The following is a 12,770-nucleotide window of genomic DNA, read 5'->3' as shown; positions in this document are numbered from 1 at the left end:
TCATCGCATAAACAAACATCTCCACTTCTTAAGTAAAAATAAAAATCATAGTATGTGGTTTTGTTTTTTTTTTTTTGCAACTGTCTTCCCACTTGAACTGTAGTCAATAGAATTATTCTCAGACTGTCTCAAATATTTTTTCTTCCTCAAACACTTATCTTGTTCTGGCCATTTGACTTCACTAAGCTGGGTCTTTTAGCCCGTGCTCACTTCAGCCCATCAGGAGGCCCCAGTAATTTTTGCAGCTTTCCAACCAACAAGCTAATCGCCAGAGTGTTAGGAGCGCAGGTGAGGCTTTCCTGCCCCCACAGATGGCTTGGTCCTCCTCCTGGATCCCCAGCCCCTCTGGGAGGAGGAGACTGTGACCCTGACCGCATGGGGCAGGGCAGGTAAAAGGGCTTGGTCACTCACCGATGAGGCTGCCCAGCTGTTGAAATTGTGGCTGTCCCTCTCAGGGGAGACAGAAGATGCATCCACCACAGCTGCCGAGAGGTATAAGACGAAGGCACTGCCATTAAAGCACAGACCCTGGGGGAGACAGGGAGGTGGAGAGGTCAGGGAGCGTGGAAGGTCTGGCAGCTCTGGATTGCTCAAGAACTGCACGCCAGGTGTGGTAAGAGGTGCATCTGGACACTTGGAGGGGGCAAGGATGAGGGATCTGAGAAGCAGCTTATCTGTGCCTCCGGGAGGAGGGGGCTTCCCACCAGACACCCCTCACCTTGCCCCCAACACCCGCAGGCTTCCTTGCTTGTCCCTTCAGCCACCTCTCTCTTTCAGTTTGCTCTCGATCCTTGCTTCATCCCAATTTCAGCCTTGGCAACCTACTGGCTGAGCAAGGCCAGCAGCTGGGGGCCCCCCCATGAGGATGGTGGTGGCCCCAGCTGCGATGGCACTTCAGCACCTGTCCCGGACCCAGAACTGGGAGACAGCTCTTCCCAAAGCAGCCCCAGCCGATCTTCTATTCCCCTCGGGCTAAGCAGCAATCCCAGCAGCAACTTCTTAAAAATGAAGAGAACATGATACATATTAATAGAGCCCTTTGGGAATGAATCTCACTCCTGGCTTCATCTGATTTTTTCCTATTCTTAGAGAAGAGAGAGATGTAAACCCAAGTAGATATTTGGTTTTCGGTTATAGTTAAACTTCCGGAAATCACACTGTGAAATGTGCAAAACTTGATCCTGTCTGTAGAACAAGGGGGAGAAGGGGGGATGGGACGGGGCAAACCCGAGGCCGAAAACCAATGCTTTTTACAGGTAGGAAGAGGATGGCTCTCAGAGGTAGGCCACCTAGGGTCTAACAGCTCTCCCTCAGTAATTCAGAGAGACAGGAATGGGTAGGAGTAAGGGGGAAGCAGTATCTTTTTCTTCTAGAAGAAAGAAAGGCACATAGAATTTTCAAGAGGCAGGTCCTCACATTCTGAGGTGGGCTGTGTATCCCTCAGACCACTTCTACACTTTACTGACATTGTTCTGGGTTAAGGAGATTCACCTTTGTGATAAGGGTCAGTCCCAGGATTTGGGCTGCCCGTGAAGCTCACCTGCCATGAGAGATGTGTCCCCTGGGGCGCCTGGGTGGCTCAGCTGGTTAAGTGTCTGACTCTTGATTTCCACTCAGGTCATGATCTTAGGTATCTGGGATCAAGCCCTGCACTGGGCTCCCCACTAAGCAGGGAGTCTGCTTGAGATTCTCTCTCTCCCTCTCATCTCCCTCAGTCCCTCCCCCTCACTCTCTCTCCCTAATAAAGAAGTCTTAAAAAAAAAAAGTCCCCAGGAAGCCCTGGTTTCCCTGGATGATTCATTGTGTTTGCTGGTTGTGGGGTTTTCTTGGTCCAGGAACACATCTGTGCATTTTTTAAAACTCTAGTGTTTTTTTTTTCTTTTTTAAATTGCACATTACCTCTAGAGTTTTGCACATTTATTATTTGCCAAGTAAAGGACTTCCTTTTTTTTCTTTTCTTAAATGCTGAAATAGTTCGATGTCGTTACCTTTGAGGGGTGTGAGACTTTAATTTCCGTTTTGCAGCCTTTTACGGGTCGCGGTTAATCTTATTCATTTAATAAATTAGCCATGTAGTACATTTGAAACATTAAAATGCATAAGAAAAAAAATTTTAAAGTAATGCACGTTCATGGTAACCAAACAAAATCCCGTCTGGACAGAATGATCTGGAGTAGAAAGTCAGTCTACTCCTTTCACCTCAACCCTTTCCTCTGAGGTCTAAACAAACACGCACTCTTACACAAACAGAGCCATATAGTCAGGAAACTCAGTGGGGTTTCTCTGTTTCATTAGGATTTTTTTTCTTCATTGAGAAAGACACCAAGGACAATTTTACACATCAGTACAAACACAGGGACCTCAATTCTTGTCATGACATGAACACCTCAGAATTGAACTTTTCACCTGTTGATGGGCATTTGATGTTCCTAGTTTTCCCAGGATTATAAACACTGCTGTGAGGAACGTCTTTAAACATGGATTTGGGGGCACTCCTGCATGTTCAGTCCCAATACGAGGGGAGACATGAGTGAGAGGACTCCTGAGAGGCCAGCCTAGCCAGGACCACCCTGACACAGGCTCAGGGCCTTGTCCCCGCTGCTGCTGGGCTGCACAGGGAGTGGGGACACGACTGTACTAACTGCGGCCCAATCGATTTTCCCAAGGAAACAAGAAATTCTCTTTCCCTTGGAGAGAAGTGGGGAAGGGTTTCCTTCCCCCACACACCACCCCAAAGGGTCCCAACGGGTTCTTATAGACTCTGTTCAGCTACCTCAGAGCCAAACCTACTGGCTCCCCCCATCTTTCTAGGACTCCCAAAGTAAGGATGTCTGGGGGAACGCCGGGTGTGGGAAACTAGTGAAAATAGGTGGAGAGGAAAGAAAAAAGAAGGGCAAAGAACCTGGATCTGAGATTGTTATAGAGGTTGGAAAAAGAGATCCGTGCGACTACAGAAGGGAAGGAGGGCAAGGCAGAGCTTCCGCGGGTCCTGGAATAGCCCCGAGCGGCTTGGAAACACGAGGGTGTACTGCTCCAGAGCAACAGGACCCGAGCCGGAAACTGTTCCAGCAGAACCACCATTAAACTCCTCCAACTCAAATGCCAGTTCTCGCATCCCTGGGCCCCAGGGGTCATTTAAGAAATACAGAGCCTTACAAAAGGTTTCCAACTGACAGATGCTGGTGAGGACGCGGAGAAAGGGGAACCCTCCTACACTGTTGGTGGTAATGCAAGCTGGTGCAGCCACTCTGGGAAACAGCATAGAGGTTCCTCACAAAGTTGAAAATAGAACTACCCTACAACCCAGCAATCACAAATACCCAGTAAATACTGGGTATTTACCCTAAAGATACAAATGTGGTGATCCGAAGGGGCACGTGCCCCCGAATATTTATAGCAGCAATGTCCACGATAGCCAAACTATGGAAAGAACCTAGATGTCCATCAACAGATGAACGGATAAAGATGTGGTATAGATATACATGGAATACTATGCAGAAATCAAAAGAAATGAAATCTTGCCATTTGTGATGACATGGATGGAACTAGAGGGTATTATGCTGAGTGAAATAAGTCAACTGGAGAAAGACAATTATCATATGATCTCCCTGATATGAGGAATTTAAGAGGCAACGTGGGGGATTTGGCGGGGAGGGAAGGAAAAAATGAAACAAGATGGGATCTGGAGGGAGACAAACCATAAGAGACTCTTAATCTCACAAAACAAACTGAGGGCTGTTGGGGGTGGGCGGGTGAGAGAGCAGTTGGGCAATGAACACTAGAGAGATGGTATGCACTATGGTGAGTGCTGTGAAGTGTGTAAGCCTGATGATTCACAGACCTGTACCCCTAGGGCTAATAATAATTATGAATAAAAAAATTTTTAAAAAAAGGTTTCCAACTATTCCCTTTTGGGAGAAGGTGGAGGGAGACTTTTCTCTTCTGAAATTTGATCCCTCTTTGGTATAAAATGTCCCCCCAACATAAAGGCACCCATAGATAAAAACCCTCAAACAGCTAGCCCCCTTGTTGACCCTCCACACTGTGTTATTGGGATCTGTCACTGACCAAACCTAACTGCCAAGAATGCTTCATCCCTTCTCAGCAGAGGGGAGGCAGGTTCTTCCAGCGAATTCCTGAAGACTAGAACCAGGGCACTTGTGTCCCCTGGGAGCCAAGCAGACTCCAAGGCTGACAACTGTGGTTGGCCTCCCGGGACTTGCATCCCATTCCTACAAAAATCCTCTAGTGTCTCAGTCTCCTTACCTGCCAAACAGAAATAATCCATTCCCTCTTTGCAGTTAGTGGGAGGTGAAACGCTTTAAGATATGAAGGACCCAGCATGACCTCTGGCACTCAGTAAGGATTTCCCAATGGTGGCTGCTGTTGCCCACAGCAGGAGGCCACGCCCACCGCCCTGTGACCCCCGCCACTCAGAGTGCCTTCAGTGAAGCCAACAGGGGTGAGGTGCAGAGGACGAATCCTCAGAAAAACCTTTTGTGGAGGTCCTGGTGCTCAGTGCTCTGAGGACAAACTTTTGTTCTGCCTTGAAGTTTGAGCTCAGAACAGTTTGTCAGAAAGCACATCGCAGCCTCTCCGGGTAGATGATACTGCCCAGGAGCTCAGAGGTGCTCTTGGGAACCCGCTGTGGTTCCCGCTCCATGTTAAGGAAGGAGACAGTAAATGTGCACCTGCATTCTCTTCGCATGTGTTAAGGAAAACGCCTGTAGTCAAGACAAGTCCAGGGCAAAGCTCATGCCTTGTCAAGCAAAGAGCTATATGGCGAAACGACCAGACTCTGTTTTTTGTAGTGTCCCTTGGAGGGTCTCCCAGCCAAGCTTCTAGGGGACTAAAACCTGGTCTACTGATCCCTTCTCTGAAATCTTAGATATTCCCCAAATGCTCTGAAAAACCAAAAGTAAATCCCAAAGTCATTTGACAGTGAAAACTGTCGTGCATGGACGTGGGAGCAAACATGGGAGCAATGCAGGCTTTATCATTCCTTTTAGCAGGAAAATGCATGTATTTTGCAGAAACATTAACATGTCTGATTACAGTGTTGCCCCCAGACTCAGGGGGAGGGGTCATCTTATGTAATAAATGCACCAGATTACTTCTTCCTAAAATTTGAAAAGGAAAAATCGTGATTGCAAACATATCTGGCTTAAAGGTTCCAGGGAAGAGGTGTGGACCCATATCATCTGTAAACCTGTGTTTTCTACACGTTAGGTGCCTAAGAATTATCTGGAAAGCTTATAATAGAGATTGCCAGACCCTCCATAGAGCTTCTGATTCAGAGGGTCTGGGGCAGGGCCAAAGATTTCCCGTAAGTTCCCATGTGACACTACTGGTCCAGGGAGTGCACTTTGAGCAGCGAGATTCTAGAAGGCTCAGTCTGGCACCAGAAGCCTATCGGCTGCCTCCACAGAGTCCTGGTCCGCCTGACCCCTGTTATGCTTCAGGTAGTGTGGGACATACAGTAAGGGCTAGTGAGCGTCCAAACCAGTCTGCTTCTACAAGAGCTCCTGCTGGGCGCACGTAACAAAAGATCCGAGACCTCCATTGTTACACGTGAAAACTTTCCCCAGACCCCACTCAGGATGTCCAGTTAACACTGCTCAACCCACTTGCGAATGCTCTGAGAGGTCACAAAGGGGCTTCTCACAGCAGGAAATAGAACACTCCCCTAACCCTAAGTCAGACATGTTTGACCTGTAGCATCTGCCAGCAATAAAAGAAGTTTTTTAAATTTGGCTATAAATATTTTAAAAGTGAAAGAGTTCACACAAAAACCCCGATTTCTGGATTGCCTCAGGGAGGGAAATAAACAACAGATCTAACAATTCTGAGAGCCCGTTTGCAATTTGTTTCTCTGGGAAGTGAAGAATATTCCCCAGTTGGTTAAGATGCCCCCAAATTGTTTCTGGGTGGCGAGAGTTCAGCACTCACTGAATTTACACTCACTTGCATGACCTGTCTGGTCTTTGCACGCATGTGAGTGTGCAACCTGTAGGTGGAGGCTGACAGGCTTGCTTGATGAGATGAAGGATTCAACAACTCTAACAGGTCTACAAGTCCTGGTCTCCTGACCGCTGGCTGGGTTCTTATATATTACTCAGGCAGAGGCATGCCTGGAGTGGAACAAGATCAGAAAAAAAATGCTGGATCGAAGTCGAGAGAGACGGACCCGAGCTGTGTGTGCATCTGGGAGAAACCATGAGGCTCTAAATCTCAATTTTCTTATTTATAAAAGGGGGACACACGTCATGATGATTGATTCTGATCAAGCAAATCAAAGCATTTTAAAACTAGGAAGTGCCAGAAGGGAGCATTGTTAATTAAAAAACAAAAACAAAAAAAAACAGTCTTTCAGGGTGCCTGGGTGGCTCAGCTGGTTGAGCAACTGCCTTTGGCTCTGGAGTCCCGGGATTAAGTCTCAAATCTGGCTCCCTGCTCAGTGGGGGATGGGGAGGGGTGGGGGGGTGTCTGCTTCTCTCTCTGACCTGCCACCTCTCATGCTCACTCTCTCTCATTCTCTCTCTCAAATACATAAATAAAATCTAAAATAAATAAATAAAAGCAATACTTCAATTTTTTTTTTTTAATTTTAAGTAATCTCTTTACCCAACATGGGGCTCAAACTTACAGACCCAAGATTAAGAGCCTTATGCTCCACTTGATGGAATGAGCACTGGGTGTTAGAGGCAAATGATGAATCACTAAATTCTCTCCCTGAAACTAATAATACGGCACATGTTAACTAATCTGAATGTAAATAAAGAATTAAAAACTTTTAAAATTATATATTTATATAATTAAAAATTATATAAAATTTATAATTAAATATAATTTATATACAAATTTATACATAGGTTATATACTTATAATATATAAATATATAATTAATTATATAATTATATAAATGATATAGATACACATATATATGTTTATATATATATGCCAAGCCACTGGCTGTGGACCATCCAAGCAGGCTCACAGAGAGGCCACGTGTAGGTACTCTGGCCCTGGCCAGAGAGGTATCAGCTGCTAGACATGTGATGATTCCAGCCTCCAGCCACCTTCAAGCCATCCCAGCTGATGAGAGAAGCAGAGCTAGACTGTCCTGTTGAGCTCCTTCCAAATCACAAATTTATGAGCAAATCCAATCTTGTTATTGCTTAGGGGAAAAAAAAGGTCTCATGCTCTACTGACTGAGCTAGAGCATTTTTCTAATTTTTAAATATTTTTAATATTAAAATTATATTTTTTCAATTTTTATTTTAAATTTAATTAAAATTTAAATTTTTATTTAAAACTTTATTTTTAAATTTCAAAATTTTATTTAAATTTAAATTTTAAATTTTAATTTATTATATTATATTATATTATATTATAATTTATATAATATATATTATATATATAAATATATAATTATATATATATATGATTTATATAATATATATTATATTATAAAATTATTTTAAATTTAAATTTAAAATTTAAAATTTACATTTTAAATTTTAAGCCACTGGGTAGCTCAGACGGTTAAGCGGCTGACTCTTGATTTCGGCTCAGGTCATGATCTCAAGGTCTTGAGATGAAGCCCCACGTAGGGCGCCATTCTTAGTGGGGAATCTGCTGGGGATTCTCTCTCTCTCTCTCTCTAAAATAAGTAAATAAATCTTTAATTTAAAAAAATTTTAATGTATTAAAGTATTTTAAATATTTTAAAAATATAAAATAATGAAAAATAAATTAAAACAAAATAAACTATTTTAAAATATTTTGAAATTTAAAATTTTTAATGTAAAAGTCAGTGGAAGTACTTTTGGCTTACAGAAGAGAGAGACCAGAGATGATATGGAGCAGAAGCCAGCAAACTATGGGCATAGGCCAAATCTGCCCCATGGCCAGTTTGTGGGAATAAAGTTTTACTGGAAAGACTATCATGTTCATTCATTTGCAAGTTGTCTACAGCTGATCTCATGGTGCAAGCAGAGCTGCGTAGTCATGACAGACTGTATAGCCCCCCAAAGAAAATACTTACTGTTTGGTCGTGTATAGAGGAAGTTTGCCAAGCCCTGATCATCATCAACATCCCTGGGAATTGAGACTCAGCAGGAGTGGAATGAAAGGTACCGCTCATTCCCGCATTTACCCACTTCCTCTCCTGTGACAGTCTCCAAGTTCTCTTCTTCCAAGTTCACAAGCACTTTGCTCAAGACACCCTTTCAAGACCCCTCTTTCTCCATGCCAGCATTCCTTACATTCCCTCGCCCCCATGGGCTATATGCTCTCACCTGGGATTCCCATGTGACTGTTACTTCGAGGGGCTCCCCCTTTTTGATTCTCCACATCCAAATGAGTCTTTCCTCCCAGTGCCCACCCAGGGAGGCAGGACCCCAAATCCAGCATGGCTTTGTGTGCTGCCCCAGGTGGCTCCGGGCACGACCGGTTTTACTTTCAAAACCACGTTCCTGAGAATCGTAGTGGAGAATCCTCCCTTTTGTATTTGGGGAAACCGTCAAGAGGCAGTCACTGTGTTCTGTGAAATTGAACGAGACCTGCTTTCTTGTGTTAACTTAGCTCCGAAGGCAGCTCCCAGGAAGAACAAAGCCAGGAACATTTTGAGCAGTGATGGCGCCGTGGGAAAGGCTTGCCAAGTTCACTTCTGTCTACAACCCATAAATACGCTATACTTCAAATCTGGTTTATCAACCAGTTATTGGAAACTGGATATTTTTCTGATATATTGGTTGAAAACAAACAAAAAGGGAGTATCACTCCAGAGGTCTGTTTCATACAGACACATATAGCACTAAATGGGGTTCTTTTGTTTCTTAATTCATGCAGCTGCTTCAAATTCCCCAACAAGACTGCAAATGCGCCAAGGCAAGGGAGACCTCACCTTTCATCTCTGTGAGTTCCCCTTAGGATGTGCCTGGTCAGTCTTCAAGATGACTCTAAAGGCTGGCTCCTCCTGGAAGAGTTCCCAGCTGTTCCAGCTAAGATGGTAACTTCCGTCACACTTTCTACATGGTACCATGATGGGTTGATTTCGCATGTTAATCTGACTGGGCCATAGGTGCACAGATATTTGGTCAAACCTTATTCTGGGTCTACTGTGAGGGTTTCTGGATGAGACTAACATTTGAATCTACAGAGTGAGTAAAGCAGACTGCTCTCTAATGTGGCTTGGCCTCATCAAATCACTTGAAGAACTGAATAGAACAAGAAGGCTGAGTAAGAGGGAAGTGCTCCTGCCAGACTGCCTTGAGCTGGGACATCAGTCTTTTTTCCTGCCTTTGGGCTTGAATTGAAACATCAGGTTTTCTTCAGTCTCAAGCCTGGTGGCTTTCAGACTAGAACTTAGAGCATCAGGTTCCCTAGTTCTCAGGCCTTTGGACTCAGCCGGGAACTATACCATCAGCGTTCCTGGGTCTCTGGCTTGTGGACAGCAGATCTTGGGACTTCTCAGTTTCCACAATCATGTGAACCAATTCCTTCTAATAAATCTCCTTATACACACACACAACCTAAAGCCCATGCTTCTCTAGAGAACTCTGACTAATACAGAATTTATATCGAGAGTGGAGTAGAGAGATTTTGGAACCAGGAGTGGGGTGTTGCTATAACAAAGATTAAAAATATAAAATTGGCTTTGGAACTGGATAATGAGTAAAGGCTGCAGAATTTTGAAGAACATACTAGAACTATGGATGTTGAAGCTGATTAAGACTTTATTTAACTATTTGTCAAAGAGAGAGAGAGCAAAAGAAGGGGAAGCAGCAGAGAGAGGGAGAAACAGGCTCTCTGCTGAGCAAGGAGTGGATGCAGGACTCGATCCCAGGACCTGGGATCTCGACCAGAGCTGAAGGCAGATGCTTAAATGACTGAGCCACCGAGGAGTCCCAAAAACTGGATATTTAAATGAGGAGATTTTTTTAAGCAAAGTGTTCCTCCTGTTTATAGTAAAATGCACAAGGAGAGAGATGAATTAAAGAAGAAACTGTTGGGGCTCCTGGGTGGCTCAGTGGGTTAAGCCGCTGCCTTCGGCTCAGGTCATGATCTCAGGGTCCTGGGATCGAGTCCCACATCGGGCTCTATGCTCGGCGGCGAGCCTGCTTCCCTCTCTCTCTCTCTCTGTCAAATAAATGGGGCGCCTGGGTGGCTCAGTGAGTTGGGCCGCTGCCTTCGGCTCGGGTCATGGTCTCGGGGTCCTGGGATCGAGTCCCACGTTGGGCTCTCTGCTCGGCGGAGAGCCTGCTTCCCTTCCTCTCTCTCTGCCTGCCTCTCTTGTGATTTCTCTCTATCAAATAAATAAATAAAATCTTAAAAAAAAAAAAGAAGAAACTGTTAAGCAAAAAGAAGTAGAACTTGAAGGCTTGGAAAGCTCTCAGCCTATCCATATTGCAAAAAAAAAAAAAAAAATAAGAAAGCTTGGGGTGCTGGGTGGCACAATTGGTTGAGCATCCAACTCTTGGTTTCAGCTCAGGTTGTGATCTTGGGGTCTTGGGATCGAGCCCCATGTTGGGCTGTACACACTCAGCATGGAGTCTGCTTGGGACTCTCTATCCTCCTCTTCCTCCATTCTTCCCCCCACCTCTCTCTCTCTCTAAATTTTTAAAAACCTACTAAAAGAAAGAAAGAGCTTGCTCCAAAGAGAACAGTACAGGTGTGGCCAAATAACCATCTGATAAAGAGATCATGGCTACAACCCACACATCTAATCATGTGCCAACAGAAGCCAGGAACAGGTAAGGGATTATACGGGTGAAACGCTGCCATCTGAATGAAAAGGGTGGAGATGGGACAAAATAAAGGAGTGCTGGGTGCCTGGGTGGCTCAGTGGTTAAGCCTCTGCCTTCGGCTCAGGTCATGATCTCAGGATCCTGGGATCGAGTCCCGCATCGGGCTCTCTGCTCCGCGGGGAGCCTGCTTCCTCCTCTCTCTCTCTCTCTGCCTGTCTTTCTGCCTACTTGTGATCTCTGTCAAATAAATAAATAAATAAAAATATTTAAAAAAAAAAAAAAAAAATAAAGGAGTGCTGCCGACTTCCTGGGATCTATACCATAGAACCATAGAGCCATTTGGCTGTGAATATGTGCCAGTCTTCCAGAAAAAAGAATGAATCACCGAGAGGCTGATGCAGAGATGATCAGACCCCAGGGGAAAGTTGGTTCCTCCTCAGTTTCAAAGGGTTGGCCTGCCTCTCTGGGTTCGGAGTTTCACAGGCAGGGTCACCCAGCAGATGCATAGGGGTGACAATGCCACCCCAAAAGGCCCGACGGCAGAGCACTGAACCAAAGAGACTTATTCTGGAGACTTCAGATCCCATAGAATTTGTCTTGTAAGTTCCGGGCTTGCCTGGGGCTCGCCTCCCCTTCCTTCTTCTCTATTTCTCCTTTTGGAATGGGAATATCTATCCTGTGCCTGTCCCACCCCTGTATCCTGGAAGTACAAAACCTGTCTGATTTCACAGGCTCACGGCAGGAGAGGAATTCTGCCTGAGGATGAACTGTACCTCCAATCTCATCATACTTGATCTAGATGACATTTAGGCGAAACTTTGGATCTTAGACTTCAGTCGATGCTGGAATGAGTTAAGACTTTTGGGGAGGTTGAGATGGAATGAATGTATTTTGCACATTCGAAGGGCATGATTTGGGGGAGGCAGGGGCAGAATATTATGGATTGAATGTCTGTGTCCCCCAAGGTGCATAGAAGCTCTAATTGACAACATGGTGCTATTTGGAGATGCAGCATCTGAGAGGTAATTCGGGTTCGATGAGATCTGGAGGGTGGGAAGAGATGAAGGAGAGCTCATACTCTCTTTCTCTTCCATGTGAGGCCACGGCAAGATAGCAGACACCTGCAACTCAGGAAGGGAGCTCTCACCAGAGACCAGCTCTACTGACACCTGATTCCATCCTCTAGAAGAGTGAGAAATCAGTTTCTGTCACTTAAGCTACCCAGTCTGTAGTGCTTTGTTATGGTGCTGGAGCCAACGAAGACAGGTGCATTTTCTTATCTATTTCATCCCAGACCATGTGTTCCTTAGTTTATCCCACACCCAGTAGGGTGTCTGAAGCCAACAGAAGCATCCAATCACCCTTGACTGCACTTGCTTCTAAATATGAAGACACCCATTTATTTGAACAGCAGTTTCATTTTTCATTCTAATTCTGCAAACTCTGTGCTTCTCAACATCAAAGAGCTCTGTGTGCAAAAGGCTGAGGTCACGGCCCCAGGAGGGGTTCGAAGGAAGTGAGGTTTGCTGAGGCTGGTGCCCTGATGTGCCTGTTTCTAGGTGATGGTGTTTATGGGGAATAAATGAAGAACTGAACTTCTCTTCATTCAGTCTTCTGAGAACCGGTTTGCTATTTTGACTAAAAGAAATTCCTGGATGTTCCAACATGACCAGTTTCATACCCAGGTATAAAACACCTGCTGCACTGGGTTCTCCCTGGATTTGTCCCCTGCTTTGCTGGCAGAGCAACAACCCCGAATTCCAACACTAAGGACTAGGAAGGACTAAGTTCCACCGTACCTAGTGGGCAGTGGACAAGAAGACGACCCCTGGTTTCCTTACCACGGTTGTCCAGGGCACCTGGGGAATCCTGGTGTAGGTCATTGTAATGTAGATGATGAGGAAGAAGACGGTGAGGACCCAGTAAAATACAGCTACGAACATGACCCAACCAAACGCAGGGACCCGGAAGTACTCGGTTCCAGCAATCAGTGTCCACACCAGCAGTCCCAGAACCTGT

At 45.1% G+C, this 12,770-nt stretch overlaps 1 protein-coding gene across 1 annotated transcript in view; it reads right to left on the bottom strand.

The window, feature by feature from the left end:
* Positions 1 to 12,770, bottom strand: part of CMTM8 (CKLF like MARVEL transmembrane domain containing 8) — a 117,234-nt gene that overhangs the window by 10,758 nt on the left and 93,706 nt on the right. Inside the window, exons 2-3 of the mRNA XM_046003326.1 lie at positions 12,593 to 12,766; positions 412 to 528 (exon numbers count right to left, since the gene is read on the bottom strand). Coding sequence (XP_045859282.1) covers positions 412 to 528; positions 12,593 to 12,766 — 291 coding nt within the window. The remainder of the gene's footprint in view (positions 1 to 411; positions 529 to 12,592; positions 12,767 to 12,770) is intronic.

This window comes from Meles meles, chromosome 4 (assembly GCF_922984935.1).
Source record: "Meles meles chromosome 4, mMelMel3.1 paternal haplotype, whole genome shotgun sequence".
In the NCBI taxonomy this organism is placed as follows: Eukaryota; Metazoa; Chordata; class Mammalia; order Carnivora; family Mustelidae; genus Meles; species Meles meles.
Note: the sequence above shows the minus strand (reverse complement) of the source record. Positions and strands in the feature narration are given on the sequence as shown.